Source organism: Saimiri boliviensis, chromosome 19 (genome assembly GCF_048565385.1).
Source record: "Saimiri boliviensis isolate mSaiBol1 chromosome 19, mSaiBol1.pri, whole genome shotgun sequence".
NCBI classification, from domain to species: domain Eukaryota; kingdom Metazoa; phylum Chordata; class Mammalia; order Primates; family Cebidae; genus Saimiri; species Saimiri boliviensis.
The window spans coordinates 40,902,431-40,924,545 of NC_133467.1; the positions used below are offsets into that span (position 1 = coordinate 40,902,431).

Consider the following 22,115-nt stretch of genomic DNA (forward strand, 5'->3'; position numbering starts at 1 on the left):
GGCTCTGCGTGGTGGCTCACGCCTGTAATCCAAACACTTTGGAGGCCAAGGCGGGTGGATCACCTGAGGTTGGGAGTTCAAGACCAGCCTGACCAACATGGTGAAACCCCTGTCGTAAAACAAACAAACAAAAAAACATATTAAATATTGTTCACCAGTTATGCTTCATGACTCTCCCCTCTGGACTCTGGGCTCTTTCAGGGCAGACGGTAGCTCTTCTGGGTTGAATCCTGATACCTGCCTTGCAGCAGGTATTACATATAACTTGTTAAGTATATGAGTGAGAACTGAAATTCAGATAATGAAGTGATACCTTCAGACTGTGGTGGTCATGGAAAGATTTGTATATAACCTAAAATTTGAGACCAGCCTGACCAACATGGTGAAACCTTGTTAAAAAAAAAAAAAAAAAAAAAAAAGTAAATTAAAAAAAAAAATTGGGGGCCGGGCGCGGTGGCTCAAGCCTGTAATCCCAGCACTTTGGGAGGCTGAGGCAGGTGGATCACAAGGTCAAGAGATCGAGACCATCCTGGTCAACATGGTGAAACCCATCTCTACTAAAAATACAAAAAAATTAGCTGGGCATGGTGGCGCGTGCCTGTAATCCCAGCTACTTGGGAGGCTGAGGCAGAATTGCTTGAACCAAGGAGGCGGAGGTTGTGGCGAGCCGAGATGGCGCCATTGCACTCCAGCCTGGGTAACAAGAGCGAAACTCCATCTCAAAAGAAAAAAAAATTTGAACTGAGCCTTGAAAATGGTAGGTCTGCCGGGTATAGTGGCTCATGCCTATAATCCAAGCACTTTGGAGGCCAAGGGGGGCAGATCACCTGAGGTCGGGAAGTTCAAGACCAGCCTGACCAACATGGTGAAACCCTGTCTTTAAAAAAATGAAAAATAGGGCCGGGTGCAGTGGCTCAAGCCTGTAATCCCAGCACTTTGGGAGGCCGAGGCGGGTGGATCAAGAGGTCAAGAGATTGAGACCATCCTGGTCAACATGGTGAAAACCCGTCTCTACTAAAAATACAAAAAAATTAGCTGGGCGTGGTGGCACGTGCCTGTAATCCCAGCTACTCAGGAGGCTGAGGCAGGAGAATTGCCTGAACCCAGGAGGCAGAGGCTGCGTTGAGCCGAGATCGCACCATTGCACTCCAGCCTGGGTAACGAGCAAAACTCTGTTTCAATGAAAAATAAAAAATAATTAAAAAATAATAAAACTAAATTTAAAAAAAAGAGGCCGGGCGCGGTGGCTCAAGCCTGTAATCTCAGCACTTTGGGAGGCCGAGGCGGGTGGATCACGAGGTCAAGAGATTGAGACCATCCTGGTCAACATGGTGAAACCCCGTCTCTACTAAAAATACAAAAAATTAGCTGGGCATGGTGGCGGGTGCCTGTGATCCCAGCTACTCAGGAGGCTGAGGCAGGAGAATTGCCTGAACCCAGGAGGCGGAGGTTGCGGTGAGCCGAAATTGCGCCATTGCACTCCAGCCTGGGTAACAAGAGTGAAATTCCTTCTCAAAAAAAAAAAAAAAAAAAAAAAAAAAAAACAAGTTCGAAAATCATGGAACGTAAAATGCCTATTTGGGGAATACCCTTGTCTCAGCTGACCCTCAGGTTGGCTGAGCTGTTTTCAGGTACCAGTTCTATCAGCAGCATGAGGGTGACCCCTCTCTGTGGGTGCTTCTGTTTCCACAGGATATTGGCTCCACAATCCCTCTCCCAACTGTGGAACTCTTAGATAAGCAATCAAACTGTGAAAGGCCTTGAACTCCAGCCAAGAGTCTTGCCATATAGGACAAAGTATTGTTTATGGTGGCTGGGCGTAGGGTAGGAACTTAGTATCAGCAGGTCAAGTGAACTTTGAGATAAGTAGATCCCAGTCTTTATCACCAATGAGAGATAAAAATTCTCTCATTTATATGACAGTGCATCTGTGATCACTCTTCTTTAGATAATTCTCAAGGGAATGCAGTTCATTAATTTCTCACATTGGAAGTGTATCCCTGGCTAAGACCAGTTAACTATCACAACGGGAAAGTACAGAAAGCAAATACATATTTTAGAGCCCTGCTTCTCCTTCTGTTTTTGATATTAATTATTTAAAGTAGGCCAGGCATGGTGGCTCACGCCTGTAATCCAAGCACTTTGGAGGCCTAGGTGGGCAGATCACCTGAGGTCAGGAGTTCAAGACCAGCCTGACCAACATGGTGAAACCCCGTTTTAAAAATAAATAAAAAAAAAGAAAAAAAAATATTTAAAGTAAATATACTTCAGTATTTGAATTTCCACATGCCTTGCTTTTCTTTTTTCTTTCTTTCTTTTTTTTTTTTTTTGAGACGGAGTCTCATTCTTGTTGCCCAGGCCGGAGTGCAATGGTGCTATCTCAGCTCACTGCAACCTCCGCCTCCAGGGTTCAAGTGATTCTCCTGCCTCAGCGTCCCGAGCAGCTGGGATTACAGGTGCCTGCCACTACGCCCAGCGAATTTTTTCTATTTTTAGTAGAGACAGGATTTCACTATGTTGGCCAGGCTAGTCTTGAACTCCTGACCTCAGGCGATCCACCTGCCTCGGCCTCCCAAAGTGCAGGGATTACAGGAGTGAGCCACCGTGCCTGGCCCATGCCTTGCTTTTCAAAGGAGAAATTTGGCTAGCCTGAAATATGATCTGCATTCTAGGTAAAATATATTTGAAGAAGGGTGAAGTTGAGTTTATCTTTAAACTCAATTTCCTTTATCTTTTCCTTGATAGAGACATTTGTCAGTACCAGCTCAGATATAGTAGGATTTTTTTTTTTTTTCTGCTTATGCCGTCGGAAGAGACAGCACGTGCTAAGGCTCCGTGGCAGGCTCTGAAGACATGGCTGGTGTGAGGCAGAAAGCCTTGGAGTCACGGCTGATGCCTGTAGGGAATTCTCAGCCTCTCTGTAGTTGCTGACTTAACATTGCGCAGTCTCCACCAACTGTATTTTCCTAACAAAAGTCTAGTGGGTTTGTTTTTTCTCTTTCTTGTTAAACAGATACCTCAAGTGCTGCGGGAACAGCATTCCTCAGAGTCCACACTGTGCAGATACACCTGGTCAATCATCCTGAGAATGTTGCTTTTTTCTTGCTGAAGTTCAGAGTGTTTTACAGGCAAGCATGGACTTCAGTGGAAAGCAAATGATGTCTAGGTTGAATGTTGCCAGAGAGACCCTGCCCTTTCTTCTCCTTACACCTCAATGAGACAGAAATAATTTACTCTGTGGTTCCATCCTAGGTCATACAATCAGATACCCTTCCGCAGTCAAAGTAACGAGGGTTAAACATTACTCACCAGCAGTCCGCTAAGTTTTTACTGTTTAGTTTGTTTCATGGATTGGGTGTTGGTTACGTAAGTGCCTTGTGGGGAGAGGCTCTGTTTTCTTTGTGCTGTGATACTGACTGTGTAACTGATTCCTAATTACTATTAGGTAGGGTGATGGTGGGTTCCGGTGTAGATTACTATATTTATGGAATAATTCTACCACTTCTTTTTTTTTTTTTTTTTTTTGAGACAGAGTTTCGCTCTTGTTACCCAGGCTGGAGTGCAATGGCGCGATCTCGGCTCACCGCAACCTCCGCCTCCTGGGTTCAGGCAATTCTCTTGCCTCAGCCTCCTGAGTAGCTGGGACTACAGGCACGCGCCACCATGCCCAGCTAACTTTTTGTATTTTTAGTAGAGACGAGGTTTCACCATGTTGACCAGGATGGTCTCGATCTCTTGACCTCGTGATCCACCCGCCTCGGCCTTCCAAAGTGCTGGGATTACAGGCTTGAGCCACCGTGCCCGGCTTAATTCTACCACTTCTAAGTCCCAGACCTTGGAAGATGAGCAGAGATGACAGTACCTGGGCTCTTTTGTTTTGGATCATAGTTCATTGCATCTGGCTGTTGCTGGTGACAGCTCCTTTCTATTTTTCTCCCTCTGAGCAGAATGCTGTTTATCCCATGCCCTTTCTCTGATCTTTTGGCATTTGAGTGATGCTGTCTGCTGAGTGAGCCTGTTCACTAGTTGCTCCTTGGCTGTGAAGGTCCCTAGCTGTGCCAGGTATCTATCTGTAGCTAAGGTAATGCTTCACTCACTCCATCTTCTCCTCTGTCTGTTCCTTGGGTCTCCTATGTTCACTTCTGTTAGAGCTCATCCACTCCAGGTGGTGGAACTCTCTGGCCAGCTTAGTCTTTGAAATTCTGTCAAAGCGCCCTGGACTCTTATTACCTCCTTGATACACACCATCTGGTTCTGTTTTGTAATTCCCTGGCTGTCAGACTTACAGGATACTTTTGAATCCAGAGTTTTCTTTCTTTTTCTTTTTCTTTTTTTTTTTTTTTTTGAGACGGGGTTTCGCTGTTGTTACCCAGGCTGGAGTGCAATGGCACGATCTCGGCTCACCGCAACCTCCGCCTCCTGGGTTCAAGCAATTCTCCTGCCTCAGCCTCCCTAGTAGCTGGGACTACAGGCGTGCACCACCATGCCCAGCTAATTTTTGTATTTTTAGTAGAGACGGGGTTTCACCATGTTGACCAGGATGGTCTCGATCTCTTGACCTCGTGATCCACTCGCCTCGGCCTCCCAAAGTGCTGAGATTACAGGCTTGAGCCACCGCGCCCGGCCTCTTTTTCTTTAAGACAGGGTTTCACCATGTTGGTCAGGCTGGTCTTGAACTCCCGACCTCAGGTGATCCGCCTGCCTTGGCCTCCAAAGTGCTTGGATTACAGGCATGAGCCACCATGCCCAGCCAAGTCCAGAGTTTTCTTTCTTTCTTTCTTTCTTTCGTTTTTAAAGATGGGGTTTCACCATGTTGGCCAGGCTGGCCTTGAACTCCTGACCTCAGGTGATCCACCCACCTCGGCCTCCCAAAGTGCTAGGATTACAGGTGTGAGCCACCGCGCCCAGCCAAGTCTAGAGATTTCTATTTGATCTTTCTTTGTTCGTGAACAAAATCTCCAGCCCTGACTTTTCAGCAGCTGAAATTCGCTTTGCAGAAGGGGTCTGGGCTGAGTGGATAGAGAGTTCCTTGCCTGCATCTTCCTAGTCTATAATTGCTTCTTGTCTGCTGCAAAAAGAAAATCAGGAACAAATTTCAAATGTTCTCACAGAAAATGGGATTCCCATTACACTAGGGCTTCCACCAGAGGACAGGAAAGAGTGATTTGCTTGGAGGGAATTTGGATGCTCCGGAAGCTGTGCCCCAGGCCGCACGTGTGCGCCTGTAAGTCAGCTTCGCTGCACCCACGTGCGCTTCCTGTTCTAGGGCTCTTCCAGCTTCAGCTCAAAATTAAGAATCTCACCCATGTTCTCACAGGGAGCAAGCAGTGAAACCAGGATTCAAAATGAGGTTTGGCTCTGAAACCTTGCTGTTTCTACTCGACTTTACTCAGAATACATCCTAGGGAAAGATGGAAACAAAAATACAGATTCCCTTTTGTATACACACATGGCTCCTTTAGAATTGCATCACGGGGACCTGTTCTGCACTAAAGTTTTTTTTTTTTTTTTTTTTTTTTGAGACGGAGTTTCGCTCTTGTTACCCAGGCTGGAGTGCAATGGCGCGATCTCGGCTCACCGCAACCTCCGCCTCCTGGGTTCAGGCAATTCTCCTGCCTCAGCCTCCTGAGTAGCTGGGATTACAGGCACGCGCCACCATGCCCAGCTAATGTTTTGTATTTTTAGTAGAGACGGGGTTTCACCATGTTGGCCAGGATCATGAGGTCGAGAGATCGAGACCATCCTGGTCAACATGGTGAAACCCCGTCTCTACTAAAAATACAAAAAATTAGCTGGGCATGGTGGCACGTGCTTGTAATCCCAGCTACTCAGGAGGCTGAGGCAGGAGAATTGCCTGAGCCCAGGAGGCGGAGGTTGCGGTGAGCCGAGATCGCGCCATTGCACTCCAGCCTGCGCAACAAGAGCGAAACTCCGCCTCAAAAAAAAAAAAAAAAAAAAAAAAAGAAAGTGCTTCCTAAGTCACTTCTTTCCTCCCCACTCATGCTGCTGAGCTAGTCCCCGAAACATTTCATCTTCCCAGTCCCAAACGTCTAGATCCTCTTACCTGCCAATTCATGTTGGCCCCACGGTCTAACATTCCAGCTCTGTGTTCCTTGTAAATCTAGAAACCCTCACAGTCCTACCTTTCTGGGTTGGTTTGTTTGAGATGGAGTCTTGCTCTGTTGCCCGGGCTGGAGTGAGTGGTGCGATCTCCGCTCACTGCAACCTCTGGCTCCTGGGTTCAAGTCATTCCTGTGCCTCAGCCTCCCGAGTAGCTGGGACTACACGCATGCACCACCACACCCAGATAATTTTTTTAATTTTTTATTTGAGATAGAGTTTCACTTGTCACCCAGCCTAGAGTACAAGGACATGATCTCAGCTCACTGCAACCTCCACCTCCTGAGTTCAAGTGATTCTCCTGCCTCAGCCTCCCGAGTAGCTGGGATTACAAGTGCCCACCACCACACCTCGCTGATTTCTTCATGTTTTCTTTTTTTTTTTTTGAGACAAAGTCTCACTCTTTCACCCAGGCTGGAGTGCAATGGTACAATCTCGGCTCACCGCAACCTCTGCCTCCTGGGTTCAAGCAATTCTCCTGCCTCAGCCTCCTGAGTAGTTGGGCCTACAGGCACCCACCACCATGCCAAGCTGATTATTTTTTTCTTGTATTTTTAGTAGAGACGTAGTTTCACCATGTTGGCCAGGCTGGTCTCGAACTCCTGACCTCAGGTGATCCACCTGTCTTGGCCTCCCAAAGTGCTGGGATTATAGGCGTGAGCTACTGCACCCGGCCTAGGCTTATGTTTTAAAAATATGTTAAGCCTCGACTTAGGTTAAAAGTTACCACTTTCCTTTTCTATGCTTGATGTATATTACTGTGAGAAAAATCCATGAGAAACTCTGCTGCTGAAAGCTTACTATATATATATATATGTATATATTTAACCTAAGTTGTTTCTTGGACATTTTAGTTCAATTCACCGACTCTTTGTAGTGAGCTAACGCTGTGGCCTTAGTTCACCGCCAGCTCAGGAGCTCCATTCTGTTTTGGTTTACATAGAGTTTCTTTTAAGTCTGAAATAGCTGTCCGTTTTCAAAAATGGGGACATTTTATGTAAATCTAGATTGCTAGAGTCTCTTGAAAATGGAAAGGTGACATGCTGGCCTCCTCTTCTTCCTCATGGAGTTATCTTTTTAAAATTTTATTATTTTTATTTTTATTATTTTTTATTTTATTTTTTTAAGATGGGGTTTCACTATAATGGCCAGGCTGGTCTTGAACTCCTGACCTCAGGTGATCCACCCACCTCAGCCTCCCAAAGTGCTAGGATTACAGGCGTGAGCTACTGCACCCGGCCACGGAGTTATCTTTTCATGAAAAGCAGCAGCTACTCTACTGGCCCCTCCTGCCCACCTTCGCTGCTTTACCTGTTTGACCCTAGAGAATATTTTTCTGTGGTGCTTGTGCTGCTTATTCTCCAAGTTCCTGAATTTTGTTAACTACTTCCTAGGAGAGATTGATGCTGAGATAAGTGGCCTTGGTTTCTTCCTTCTACCATTTTTTCCCACTTCTCTCCTGCCCCTGGAGAAGAGCTGCTCCATCTCATCAAGGCTAACTCCAGCTTCCATGTTCTTCAGATCATCCTTTGATACAGAAACCTGCTGATCATCATCTTCTTCTTTTTTTTTTTTTTTTTTGAGACGGAGTTTCACTCTTGTTACCCAGGCTGGAGTGCAATGGCGCGATCTCGGCTCACCGCAACCTCCGCCTCCTGGGTTCAGGCAATTCTCCTGCCTCAGCCTCCTGAGTAGCTGGGATTACAGGCACGCGCCACCATGCCCAGCTAATTTTTTATGTATTTTTAGTAGAGACGGGGTTTCACCATGTTGACCAGGATGGTCTCGATCTCTTGACCTCGTGATCCACCCGCCTCGGCCTCCCAAAGTGCTGGGATTACAGGCTTGAGCCACCGCGCCTGGCCCTGATCATCTTCTTAACGTTAAAAATAAAAGCATCCAGCAACCCCACTTCTCCCTCCAGCTGCTACTCCAGCTCTCTAATTTATCTGTTCCAAATGTAGCAACATTTCTGGCGTCTGTTACTTGGTACCCACTTGCTTCTTAGTTTCTTATCTGCCCGGACTTCCATTTTCTGAATGTCAGTGGCATTTTCTGACTATTTTCATTGTCTCTACCTCTTAGCATTATTTGGCCTTGCTAACTCTCCCATCTTAAAATTCTTCTTTCCGTTTTTTTTTTTTTTTTTAAAGATGGGGTTTTCTCCATGATGGCCAGGCTGGTCTTAAACTCCTGACCTCAGGTGATCCACCCACCTCGGCCTCCCAAAGTGCTAGAATTACAGCCGTGAGCCACCGCGCCTGGCCTTCTTTCAGTTTTGATGACACTAACGTTTTGGCGTTTTGATTTCTGATAATTCCTTTTATTTCATATTTCTATCACTTAGATACAGGCCTCGCACAAGGCTTGATCCTTGGACCCCTGCCTTGCCTACCCTCATTCATGGGCTTCACGTAGCGCTGCTGTGCAGATAGCCCCAACCCTGGACTCTCGCCCAGTGTCCCCTGAGCTCTAGGTGGTGTTCCGTCAAGTCCTCTACTTGAAACCCCCTCAAACTGACGTTGCCATCTCATTCCTCATGACTAGACCTTTTTTTTTTTTTTTTTTTTTTCTTGAGACAGAGTCTCACTCTGTCACCAGGCTGGAGTGCAGTGGTACAATCTTGTCTCACTGCAACCTCCGCCTCCCGGGTTCAAGTGATTCTCCTGCCTCAGCCTCCTGAGTAGCTGGGATTACAGGCAGGCACCACCATGCCCAGCTAATCTTGTGTTTTTAGTAGAGATGGAGTTTCTCCATGTTGGTCAGGCTGGTCTCGAACTCCCGACCTCAGGTGATCCACCCACCTCAGCCTCCCAAAGTGCTGGGATTACAGGCGTGAGCCACCGCGCCCGGCCCCACTTTCTTTAATTACTTGTTTTAGAGACAGTGTCTCACTTTGTCGCCCAGGCTGGAGTGCGGTGGCACTATCTTGGCTCAGTGTGACCTCTGCTTCCTGGGTTGAAGTGATGATGCTCCTGCCTTAGCCTCCCCAGTAGCTGGGATTACAGGTGCCCACCACCACACCTGGCTAATTTTTGTATTTTTTTATAGACAGGATTTCGCCATGTTGGCTAGGCTGATCTTGAACTCCTGACTTCAAGTGATTTGCCTGCTTCTGCCTCCCAAAGTGCTGCGATTATAGGCATGAGCCACTGCGCCTGGCCAACTTTCCCACTTTGAAAACGTGCTGTCTGCACTGTCCTGTGTCTACAATGGTCTCGTCCTACTTCTGTGCCTTTTGGAATGCCATCCATCTGTAGGCTTAAATGGAATCCTTCCTAATTCTTGAGGGTTTCCTTAATTTGTTTCATATTGTACGTCTTACCTCACTTACACTCTGCTCACAATGACAGGTTTTTTTTGTTTTTTGTTTTTTTAGTTTTAGTTTTTTTTTGAGACAGAGTGTTGCTGTGTCGCCAGGCTGGAGTGCAGTGGCGCAATCTCTGCTCACTGCAACCTCTGCCTCCCGAGTTCAGGCGATGCTCCTGCCTCAGCCTCCTGAGTAGCTGGGACTACAGGCACATGCCACCACACCCGGCTAATTGTTAGTAGAGATGGGGTTTCACTGTGTTGGCCAGGATGGTCTGATCTGTTGACCTCGTGAGCCACGTGTCTCAGCCTCCCAAAGTGTCGGGATTACCAGCGTGAGCCACCACGCCCGGCCAGTTATTTTGTTCTAAAACATTTTCTTAACTATATTCAACTATAAAGTCTCTCAAGAATAGGGTGGCTGTGTAACTTTATCCTATCAACCGCCTGACGGTGTTTTGCATATAATGAAGGGGCAGATGCCTGTGGCTTGAAGAAACGAGATCAGGCTTAGGTAATATGTCTTCTTGATGCTGAAGTGGAAACTAGAAGGAATTCATAATCCTAAACAGATTTCACCCGCCCCAGCATGCTAATTGAAAAACTAATTGTTTGGGAAAGGGAAGAGATTGGTAGGGAGCAGAGAACTGTGAAGTCAGGCTGGCAACCCCCTGCTTTTCCTCATTGCTTGTCCTAGGGCCTCAGTCCTGAGTGAATTCTGCCCATAGAGTTGGAGGAGGATGAGGACTGGCCTGAGTTTTTTTGAGATGGAGTTTCACTCTTGTTACCCAGGCTGGAGTGCAGTGGCGCGATCTCGGCTCACCGCAACCTCCGCCTCCTGGGTTCAGGCAATTCTCCTGCCTCAGCCTCCTGAGTAGCTGGGATTACAGGCATGTGCCACCATGCCCAGCTAATTTTTTTTTTTTGTATCTTTAGTAGAGACGGGGTTTCACCATGTTGACCAGGATGGTCTCGATCTCTTGACCTCGTGATCCACCCGCCTCAGCCTCCCATAGTGCTGGGATTATAGGCGTGAGCCACTGCGTCTGGACCCTGGCCTCAGCTTTTAAGGTGTTTAGATTTGGGAGGTAGGGAGCAGTCCCCTAAACTTCATTCGTAGCATAAAGAGCCCACGAGAACTGTTACAGGTGGCTCTATCTGCGTGGTTCTAGGCTCACTCGACTCATAGCTAGAACTTGGGGAGGGAGACACATGGCACAGATAGCAGCTTGCTGCCCACTCCTGTCCTGTGGGTTGGGCACTGATAGCGGGCACACAGGATCCTGAGGACTGCACAGTGGGACCAAGGGCTGCTTCTAACCCAGCTGCCACCCTGGCCTCTCAGAATTGGATAAAGGTGAGCCCAGGGTCGTGGCTGTGATTAGTTCACCCAGTCTTGACATTCTTCTGTGACCCATGAGGGAGGGAGTGACTTTTTTTTTTTTTTTTTTTTTTTAAAAGACGGGGTTTCACCATGTTGGTCAGGCTGGTCTTGAACTCCTGACCTCAGGTGATCCGTCCGCCTTGGCCTCCTAAGTGCTTGGATTACAGGCGCGAGCCACCACGCCCAACCAACCTTGGGCGATTTTTAAGCTCCGGTTCCTTTGCTCTGGTTTAGGTCTGCATTAGACCTGAGGTGGGACCTAAGTATCCATTTTTCTAAATCTCTACAGGTAACTCTGAGGGGCAGCTAGGATTGAGAATCAAATTTGTAAGGTGATTGTGAGCGTTAAATGAGATAATGTGCCATAGAGAGTTTTCGAATTATGACATGATTTGTTATTGCTAGCATTACCTGACACAGTCTGCAGAGTGATATGATTTCAACTACATTTTTCTGCTCACTCAGATGAGACAGCTGGATTGGGCATGGGTGGTCAAAGCCTAGGACTGAGGAGCTAAAGGAAGACCCTGTTATTCTGTTGACTTCACTCGTCAAGAAGTTACCATTTTCCTTCTTTAGAAGCATTTACTTTCTCCTGGCCCAAGTTTTGTCTGGTCTCTAGCAGCTCCAGAATCCCTTTTCTTTTCTTTCTTTCTCTCTCTCTTTCTTTCTTTCCTTCTTTCTCTTTCTCTTCTTTCTTTTGAGACGGAGTCTCGCTCTGTCACCAGGCTGGAGTGCAGTGGCACCATCTCGGCTCACCGCAACCTCCGCCTCCTGGGTTCAAGCAGTTCTCCTGCCTCAGCCTCCCGAGTAGCTGGGATTACAGGCACGTGCCACCACACCCAGCTAATTTTTTTGTATTTTTAGTAGAGACGAGGTTTCACTATGTTGGCCAGGATGGTCTTGATCTCCTGACCTCGCGATCTGCCCGCCTCGGCCTCCCAAAGTGCTGGGATTACAGGCTTGAGCCACCGTGACCAGCCCAGAATTTATTTTCAAAATGACCCCTGGAAGCTCATAGGGGCTATACAAATCGCACTCTGCTTTTGAGCAGGAAACGTTTCAGAAAACCCCATGTTCACCTTAGTGAAATGTTCGGTGTTTTTGCTAGGCTCCTACTGACTTTGAAAGTTCCAAGTAGCTCGCAGGAGATCATAGAGTTTTGAAGAGCTAAGTGGCTTTAAGATTCCTTCACCCAGCAGGGCACACTGGCTCAGGCCTTTAATCCCAGCACTTTGGGAGGCCGAGGCAGGTGGATCCCTTGTGGTCAGGAGTTCAAGACCAGCCTGGTCAACATGGCAAAACCCTGCGTCTACTAAAATACAAAAATTAGCCAGGTGTAGTGGTGCACACTTGTAATTCTAGTTACTTGAGAGGCTGAGGCAGGAGCATAGCTTGAACCCGGGAGGCGGAGGTTACAGTGAGCCAAGACTGCCATTGTACTCCAGCCTAGACAACAAGAGTGAAACTTCATCTCAAACCAAACCAAACCATAATCCTTTCACTCCACCTTCGCCCCTTCCCTGTCTAGGCCATGATATTTTCTTTCTTTTTATTTTTTAGAGACAGGGTCTTGCTCTGTTGCCCAGGCTGGAGTGCACTGGTGCGATCTGGGCTCACCCTTGAGGTTCTGTACTCAATCTTCCTGCTTCAACTTCCCGAGTAGCAGGGACGATAGGCATGGGCCAACGTGCCTGGATAAATTGTTTTAAAATTTTCACATTTGTAAAGACAGGGTCTCATTTTGTTTGGTCTCAGACTCCCCGGCTCAAACAATCTTCCTGCCTCTATCTCTCCAAGTGCTGGGATTACAGGAGTAAAAGTCACCATGCTCAGATGCATAATATTTTTTATTTTTATTTTTATTTATCCGTTTATTATTTTTTTGAGACAGTCTCACTCTGTAGCCCAGGCTGGAGTGCAGTGGTGCAATCTCGGCTCACTGCAACCTCTGCCTCCTGGCTTCAGACGATTCTCCTGCCTCAGCCTTCTGAGTAGCTGGGACTCCAGGCATGTGCCACTGCGCCTGGCTGATTTTTGTATTTTTAGTGGAAACAGGGTTTCACCATGTGGCCCAGGCTTGTCTTGAATTCCTGATCTCCATCTGCCTGCCTTGGCCTCCCAAAGCGCTGCGATTACAGGTGTGACCCACTGCGCCTGGCTTGCATATTTTAAAATAGGACACATTGTAACAGTTATCTTAGAACAGCTGTGGTTTTGACATGCAGGCTGACAGGGCCCTGGCTTCCCTAAAGCCCCACTGATGCTGGGATCAATTGAAATGGGGTCTTACTCTTTCTCTAACTAACCCTGCTGAGGATCGTCCTGTAGTGTCCAGCCTCAGTCACACAAACTGCGGGGGAAATGAAACCACATCTTTTTTTTTTTTTTTTTTTTTTGAGACGGAGTCTCGCTCTGTCACCAGCCTGGAGTGCAGTGGCACGATCTCGGCTCACTGCAACCTCTGTCTCCCAGATTCAAGCCATTCCCCTGCCTCAGCCTCCTGAGTAGCTGGGACTACAGGCGTGCGCCACCACACCCGGCTAATTTTTTTGTATTTTAGCAGAGACGGGGTTTCACCATGGCCAGGATGGTCTTGATCGCCTGACCTCATGATCCGCCCACCTCGGCCTCCCAAAGTGTAGGGATTACAGGCGTGAGCCACCGCGCCCGGTGAGACCTCCTCTTACCCTCAGCCAACAAAGCTGAACCCTCCTGGTTGTTTGGGTCTCACAGGAACAGCTCCCAGCTGGGACTTCCAGCTTGCTGTTCAGAGGACTTGGTGAGGGTGGGGCTAAGGATGGAGCTCGGGTGTATCAGTCCTGTTGAGGATGTCTGGGGGCTGAGTGCCCTTGGCCTACCTGTGGCTTGGAAGAAGTCCCCTGGGTGCCACCGGCGATTTCTTTCCTACGGAAAATAGACCAGTGGCTTTGAGTTCTTGCTTCTCTGGCCACAGCAGAGGTCACGGGACCCTGCTTCTCTCGGTCATCACCAAGGCTTCCTAACTTCTAAAAGGCATCTAACTTTTCTTCTTGACCATGGCCACGGTATTCTCTTTCCTGGCAGCGATAATCTAATTTTGGAAGAAAGCCAAGTTTAAAGGGATGATTAGCTTTTTCATCAGTAAGATTGGTGAAAGCGAAAACCTCACTGGCTCCTCCCGCGAGTGGTTCCTGGCTGCCAGCCAACACTTTGTTCTCTTTCCCACAGATAAACAACTTTGCGGTCAACTATTGATTCCTACCACCCCCCACCTCGGAGCTCAGGAATGGTGATAGCTTTCTCTTATCTCCAGTTTTTATTTATTTTTTTCTTTTATTTATTTTTTTTCCCCCGCCCTCCAAGACAAGGTTTCACCGTGTTGGCCAGGATGGTCTTGATCTCTTGACCTCGTGATCCGCCCGCCTCGGCCTCCCGAAGTGCTGGGATTACAGGCTGGAGCCACCACACCTGGCCTATTTTTTATTTTTTGAGACAGGGTCTCACTCTGTTGCCCAGGTTGGAATGCAGTGGCACGATCTTGGCTCACAGCAACCTCTGCCTCCAGGTTCAAGAAATCCTCCCCGCTAAGCCTCTTGAGTAGCTGGGACTCCAGGCATATGCCACCATGTATGCCGGGTGTTTGAACTGGGGAATAAGGCCTGCTGAATTTAATGGACTTCAGCTTCAGAGGATTGCTGCTAATGATATTCTAGAAACCCACAGGCCTGCACTTCTTCTGTGTCTACCCACCATAGGGGTCTGATATCCAGGTTTTGTCAGGGGGCAGAAGATGGGGTGGAGTTAATTAGGCCCCCGTGTTCCAGAGCCCCAGGCATCCTTATCATGGAGCAAGACAGAGTTTTGGGCCGGGCGCGGTGGCTCAAGCCTGTAATCCCAGCACTTTGGGAGGCCGAGGCGGGTGGATCACGAGGTCAAGAGATCGAGACCATCCTGGTCAACATGGTGAAACCCCGTCTCTACTAAAAAGACAAAAAATTAGCTGGGCATGGTGGTGCGTGCCTGTCATCCCAGCTACTCAGGAGGCTGAGGCAGGAGAATTGCCTGAACCCAGGAGGCGGAGGTTGCGGTGAGCCGAGATCGCGCCATTGCACTCTAGCCTGGGCAACAAGAGCGCAACTCCGTCTCAAAAAAAAAAAAAAAAAAAAAAAAAAGACAGAGTTTTGTAAAAGAGTCTGACCCTAGCTCTGAGTTAGGGGCCAGAGTAACATCAGAATGTGCACTAGACAGACGAGGCCTGGAGGCGGACCACAGCCCAGCGCCCTTGGCTACAAGATGAATCATCTTTCTGCAAGGTGGCAAAGGAAATGAACGGTTTCAGGATCCCGTGTGAGACCAGGCTTTTGAGGGTTGGGTCTGCTTTCCGCATTGGTGCAGCTGGGGATGTTAAATATTTAATCATTTTGGCCTGGGCACAAGCAGCTTGATGGACACAGCATTAATCCATTAACAGCTGCGTGTTGGGGGTTACGTAGCAGCGGGAGGGAGTCGCGGGGGGCTTGCAGCATAGCTGTTTCCCTACTAGGATGGCAGAATCTCACTGTTTCTGCTGGTATAAAGTGGCTCTAATTTTGTGGCTTCAACTAGACAAAAAAGAAACTGGCCTTGAATGCCTGAGGCCTTACAGATTGTCAGGTCACCTTCTGGCTGGTGAAGTCGAGAGACTGAGCCGTCCTGGCCAGCGCGGTGAAACCCCGTCTCTACTACAAATACAAAACTTAGCCGGGCGTGGTGGCGCGCGCCTGTAGTCCCAGCTACTCGGGAGGCTGAGGCGGGAGAATTGCTTGAACCCGGGAGGTGGAGGTTGCGGTGAGCCGAGATCGCGCCATTGCACTCCAGCCTGGGTAACAAGAGGGAAACTCCGTCTCAAAAAAAAAAAAAAAAAAAAGAGCTTGTGGTTGCCAGTGCAGGGTGTGAGGTCGCAGAACCCTGGGTGTGAGTGCCTCAGAACCGAGCAGTGGCCGATCACAACAGCCTCACCTCATCGCTTGATGAAAACATAGTATCTGGTGGCCGTTATTCTGAGTTAGAAGGACATATTTTAAATTTTGTAGGATTTGAATGAGGTTCTCCAATAACTACCCCAAAGTTTAAGAGGGCTTCGCGTGTTTTGTTTGCCATTCTGTTTTATTTTCTTCACGGCAAGTATCATTATCTGAAATAATCTTATTCATACATTGATATAATAATAATAATATTTTTTGAGATGGAGTTTCGCTCTCATTACCCAGGCTGGAGTGCAATGGCGCGATCTCGGCTCACCGCAACCTTCGCCTCCTGGGTTCAGGCAATTCTCCTGCCTCAGCCTCCTGAGTAGCTGGGATTACAGGCACGCGCCACCATGCCCAGCTAATTTTTTGTATTTTTAGTAGAGACAGGGTTTCACCATGTTGACCAGGATGGTCTCGATCTCTTGACCTTGTGATCCACCCACCTCGGCCTCCCAAAGTGCTGGGATTACAGGCATGAGCCACCGCGCCCAGCCCACATTTATATAATTATTGTCTGGTCCTCCCAGTAAAATACATTGAGGCCTCATCTTTCTTTTTGAGTTTTTTTTTTTCTTTTGGGGTCTTTTGGCTCTATGAAATTGACATGTGTAAAGGATCTACAGGTGAGCTTGGACGTAGATGTGAACTCAAGATGAAACTGAACTGATGCTCACAGGTCTGAATCAGCAGAAAGAGGAGTGAAAGGTGAGGGAGCTGGAACGGGCCACATACAGGAGCCGGTGACTCGGCTCTGATGATGCCACGTTCTCTGCTTTCATCCCGGGGTGGTGGTTTCCCGGCAGCTGGTCACAGCTGTTGATGAGTCAGAGCTGCTGAGCTTTCCCAAGGTGCTGCTGTTGACCACCGGCAGGTGTGAATCGCTGTTTTCCTGCCTTGGTGTGCGATGGGGAGTCTGTTCCTTCCTTTCTTGACTACTGAGCTGCTCCTGCCCCTGGCAGCATGGCCTTCAGACTTTGCTGAGATCGCATGAGATGGCGGGCGGTGGGCAGCGGGGGACTTTGTCTGATGTGCACTGTACGTCTCTGTGGGCGTGAAGGTCAGGGATGGCTCTGGAATCACCATGGCATGGCTTCCAGGGTGCAGGGAGCACTTTGTGGCCCGTTTTCCACCCTCTCCCGTATTCTGTATGGTCATCCGTTCTTGTCCCCCCAAGAGGGAAGGGACAGGTGATTGATTCTGATTTGTAGGTAGGGACCCGAGCAGACTCCAGCTCTCTGTTGAGGCTGCTGCCTTCCGTGTCAGCCTCGTGCTGTTCTGGCCCCCGTTCTTATTCTCCTATAACAGAAAAAGCTTTCAGCCAGCAGCTGTCGGGGGCACTGGCAGGAACCTTTTTCTTAATCACGCCAGGGCCCCCGCTGCCGGTTTCACACGCGTCCTGTCTTCCTGCAATGCGGCAGGATGAATGGAAACAGAAGCTGCTTCAGGCCAGGGATGGTGGCTCCTATCTGTAATTCCAGCATTTTGGGAGCCTGAGGCATGAGGATCACCTGAGCCCAGGAGTTTGAGACCAGCCTGGGCAATGAAGCGAGACACTGTCTCTAAAAAAAAAAAATTAATTAGCAGGGCATGGTGGTATGTGCCTATAGCCCCAGCTATTCAGGAGGCTGAGGTGGGAGGATCGCCTAAGCCCAGGAGTTGGAGGCTGCAGTGAACACGATTGTTCCACTGCACTCCAGCCTGGGTGACAGAGTCCAGGAGGGAGAGCCCCGACCTAGCCACAGGAACCCCTTCTCTATCGGGCATCTCTGCTCTGCTCTGGCTAGAGACTTCAGGGGCCGGAACAGTCACCTTTCTAGTGCATCTCCAACACGCTGGACCAGCCCTAAGGCCTGGTTTCTCTGCCTGTATTTTTTTGTTTTGAGATGGAGTCTTGCTCTGTCACCCAGGCTGGAGTGCAATGGTGTGATCTTGGCTCACTGCAACCTCCGCCTCCTGGGTTCAAGTGATTCTCCTGTCTCAACCCTCCCTCCCCCCAGTAGCTGGGACTACAGGCACCCACCACCACACTTGGCTAATTTTTTTTTTTTTTTTTTTGAGACGGAGTTTTGCTCTTGTTACCCAGGCTGGAGTGCAATGGCGCGATCTCGGCTCACCGCAACCTCCGTCTCCTGGGTTCAGGCAATTCTCCTGCCTCAGCCTCCTGAGTAGCTGGGATTACAGGCACGCGCCACCATGCCCAGTTAATTTTTTTGTATTTTTAGTAGAGACGGGGTTTCACCATGTTGACCAGGATGGTCTTGATCTCTTGACCTCGTGATCCACCCGCCTCGGCCTCCCAAAGTGCTGGGATTACAGGCTTGAGCCACCGTGCCCGGCAATTTTTGTTTTTTTAGTAGAGATGGGGTTTCACCATATTGGCCAGGCTGGTCTCGAACCGGCCTTTTTTTTAATGGTTTAAGCTCTTCTTTGTCCTGTCCTACCGCACCAGACTTCTACTAATCCTCCAGTTCTTGGAAGTGTCATTGCTTCAGGAAGTGTTCTTTTTTTTTTTTTAAAGATGGGATTTCACCATGATGGCCAGGCTGGTCTTGAACTCCTGACCTCAGCTGATCCACCCACCTCGGCCTCCCAAAGTGCTAGGATTACAGGCGTGAGCCACAGCACCCGGCCAGGAAGTGTTCTTAATTCTTCCCTAATTCCCTATTCCCAAAACCCTTTATTATTCTCCCCCTTATCACTGCATTCTTCCCCACCATAACACTCACCACGTGGTTATAGGAATGTAATTCTGTTTCCCAATAGGAGAGACAAGGTATGGGTCTGTCTTGTCTACAGATTTAGCCTCGATTCCTAGAACTTGAAAAGCTCTTCAAATGTTTGAATAAGAGCAGGCTTGTCATAAATTTTTTGGGTCATGTACTTGGACTTAATTAATTTTCTTGGGACAGGGTTTCACTCTGTTGCCCAGGCTGGAGTGCAGTGGCTCGATCTCAGCTCACTGCAACTTCCACCACCCCGGTTCAAGCAATTCTCCTGCCTCAGCCTCCTGAGTAGCTGGGATTCCAGGCACCTGCCACCATGTCCGGCTAATTTTTATATTTTTAGTAGAGACGGGGTTTCACCATGTTGGTCAGGCTGGTCTTGAACGCCTGACCTCGGGTGATCCGCCTACCTCGGCCTCCCTAGGTGCTGGGATTACAGGTGTGAGCCACCGCACCCAGCCTGGGCTTAATTTCTTTAGGTCAGAGGACAAAGAGGAGTTTGATTGGAGATAAATGGAAGCATCTGTGTCCAGTACTCAGTTAAATATGTGGGTGTGATACTCTAGTAAAAAGGTTGTCTTTGGAGAAACAGATGTGGAAATCATTGACAAGTTCTGGAAGGCGGCCTCTTGTGCCTCCAGCGTTACCACCCAAACAGTCTAGATTTGGTGATTGGAGGAACAGAATTATTGGAGATGAAGGACAGGGTTCTCACTCCATGGGCCGGGCGCGGTGGCTCACGCCTGGAATCCCAGCACTTTGGGAGGCTGAGGTGGGCAGATCATGAGGTCAGGAGTTCGAGACCAGCCTGGCCAACATGGCAAAACCCCCTCTCTACTAAAAATACAAAAATCAGCCAGGTGCGGTGGAGCATGCTTGTAGTCCTAACTACTTGGAGGCTGAGGCAGGAGAATTGCTTTAAACTGGGAGGTGGAGGTTGCAATGAGCCGAGATCTTACCACCTCACTCCTGCCTGGGCAAAACGGCAAGATCGTATGGGAAAAAAAATAGTAATAATAACTGATAAAGAAGGGTTCTCACTCCCATTAGATTTTCTTTACCATGGATTTATTAATTTTTTTCATCACAGAGATGACCTCCACCTTCAACTCCCGAGAGTGTAAACTTTCCAAGAAAGAAGGGCAAAACTACGGCTTCTTCCTGCGAATTGAGAAGGATACCAAGGGCCACCTGGTCCGGGTGGTTGAGAAGGGCAGCCCGGCAGAGAAGGCTGGCCTCCGGGACGGGGACAGAGTTCTCAGGGTCAATGGTGTCTTCGTGGATGAAGAAGAACATGCAGAGGTGAATGAGACGCTCGAGCTCCTCTCCCAGGACCTCCTGGAACCCCACATCTCTGCTGATTATAATTTTGGGGCTTGGTAGAGTTTGGTTCTTTCCTGGCAAGGCAGGACGCCTCTCTTGCTGTAGTACCTTCTATTGGCCAATCAAGTCGTCTGTGAGGAACCAAGAACTGTAAACGTTATTCTTGGATTTGGATAGCGTCAGGTCTAACATGAATTGCAGGGTCACTATATACCAAAAATGGTGCCAGGCAATTTGATATTCATTATCTCAAGTCCCCATCGTGACCCCGTGTGCTAGATGTTACAGCCTCACAGATTAGGAAGCGAAGGACAGGTAACTTAGCTTGCTGACGTGTTCATGCCATGAATATATGGGGGAGTCTGGCCTTACCCCATCCTGCCTGACCCCGAAAGGGTGCTCTTTTCCTTTCACTGTGCTGTCCCCATGGACTCAGGGGGAACAGTCACGGTCTAAGGCAGCTCTCCTCTCTAGAAAGAACCAGTCCTTGTAAGAACCCGCTGGGCTGGGGTTGGGCCACACTCTATAGATCCCAGCAGTGCTAGGAGCTCAGCGTCATCTGCACCTGGCTCTCGGGAGGGCAGGGATGGAGGTGGCTGCAGAACCACCTGCTTCTGCTTGGGTATCGGGGGCCAAGCAGCAGGGTCTTGAAGGCCAGATGCTGAGTCAGATGGTCAGCATTTCCCTCTGGCAGTCGACAGAGGGTTATTAAAGTTACCTTCTTCTTCCCTCCTAGGTTGTGGATCTGGTCAGGAAGAGCGGGAATTCGGTGACTTTGCTAGTTTTAGACGGAGATTCCTACGAGAAAGCAGTGAACGCATCAGTAGACTTGAAAGAGTTGGGTCAGAGTCGGAATGAGCAAAGTCGGAGTGATAACACACCGTCTCCCGTCATGAATGGGGGCGTGCAGACTCGGACCCAGCCCCGGCTCTGCTACCTCGTGAAGGAGGGTGGCAGCTACGGCTTCTCTCTGAAAACTGTCCAAGGTGAGTTTGCGGGGTTGGGTGGTGGGGGGTGCCTGGCACAAACAACAGGCTTCCGGAAAAAAGATGCTATTGGTTAATGACTTTTCTTTGACTGACTGTTCAGTTGCTATAGATAGCTCGTAACTGCGTTCCTCCCTCCCTCCCTGCCTGCCTGCCCACCCTCTCCCTCTCCCTCTCCTTGTAAGTTGCACAATGGGGGAGGGACGTTGGACAGCCGTGGGGATGGGGGACATTAGGCATTCATGCCTCTAAATGTTGGTCAGGGACCTGACCTTGAAGACTGAGGATGCTTTGAAGTCAGGGGGTCAGAGGGTTGCTTGTTACTCCTTCTGGCTCTCTTATGATGAAAATAAAGGGGGGAATATGGAATGAGAGGCAAGAATAATGAGATTTTTCTTTGTTTTAAAATTTGTTTTTATTTTTTATTTTTATTTTTGGCCACCACTCGTCACCCACCAAGATTCTTCTTCATATATATATATATATATATATACACACACACACACACACATACATACATACATACATATATGTATATATATTTTTTAAAGACGGGGTTTCACAATGTTGGTCAGGCTGGTCTTGAACTCCGAACCTCAGGTGATCCACCCGCCTTGGCCTCCAAAGTGCTTGGATTACAGGCATGAGCCACCACGCCCAGCCAAGATTCTTCTGAACGACTTTTGAGTAAGATTGGCACCTTTTTCTATCTGAGTGCCCAGATAGTCATTCATTTTTTTCAACAAATTCTTGAGCACCCTGTGTGCCGGGCACTGTTACCTTTGCCGAGAACTCTGCAAAAATCTTCACCCTCCTGTAACATTTTGATAATATCCTCAGCTGTGGCTCAGCCCCACCTGTTCTGAGGTGCCTCTTTGAGCTCTGGCTGAGGGGTACATCGTGATTTGAGAAATCCTGACCATCAGGAAGCACTCGAAGTTCTGTTTCTAGAATTTCACAGGTACAGACTAACCCGTGTTCAGTTGACCGTAGTCTGGGATGTTGGCTGGAACCGGAGACGCTGTGTTAGCTGGCCGGTTTCATCGCGAACGCTGCCTCTGCCCACGTTCCTTCTGGGGCGGGTGGTGGGTCTTGATCTGGCAAGTGATACAGCAGCAGGCTAACAGTAAATTCAAAATAGCTTCTAAGGCTTATTTAACCTGTACCAAGAGATGTAAACTCACGATAAGGGGTATTTCTCAGCTTTGTCAGTTATTAAACGCAGTGGTGTGGGTACTCAAAGGAAGCCTATTAGAAAAGTAGTTTAAAAAGGCCGGGC

At 48.5% G+C, this 22,115-nt stretch overlaps 1 protein-coding gene across 5 annotated transcripts in view; it reads left to right on the forward strand.

Moving 5' to 3' along the window:
* The window catches only part of PDZK1 (PDZ domain containing 1), a 45,463-nt gene that overhangs the window by 5,960 nt on the left and 17,388 nt on the right, over window positions 1-22,115 (forward strand). For 3 of the 5 annotated variants that reach the window (XM_039459830.2, XM_074389706.1, XM_074389709.1), the window contains 2 exons: window positions 19,618-19,829; window positions 20,587-20,836. In XM_039459830.2, coding sequence (XP_039315764.1) covers window positions 19,618-19,829; window positions 20,587-20,836 — 462 coding nt within the window. Of the gene's footprint in view, window positions 1-14,023; window positions 14,085-16,427; window positions 16,510-19,617; window positions 19,830-20,586; window positions 20,837-22,115 lie in introns of all 5 variants that reach the window. The other 2 variants (XM_074389707.1, XM_074389708.1) reach the window with 2 other exon arrangements.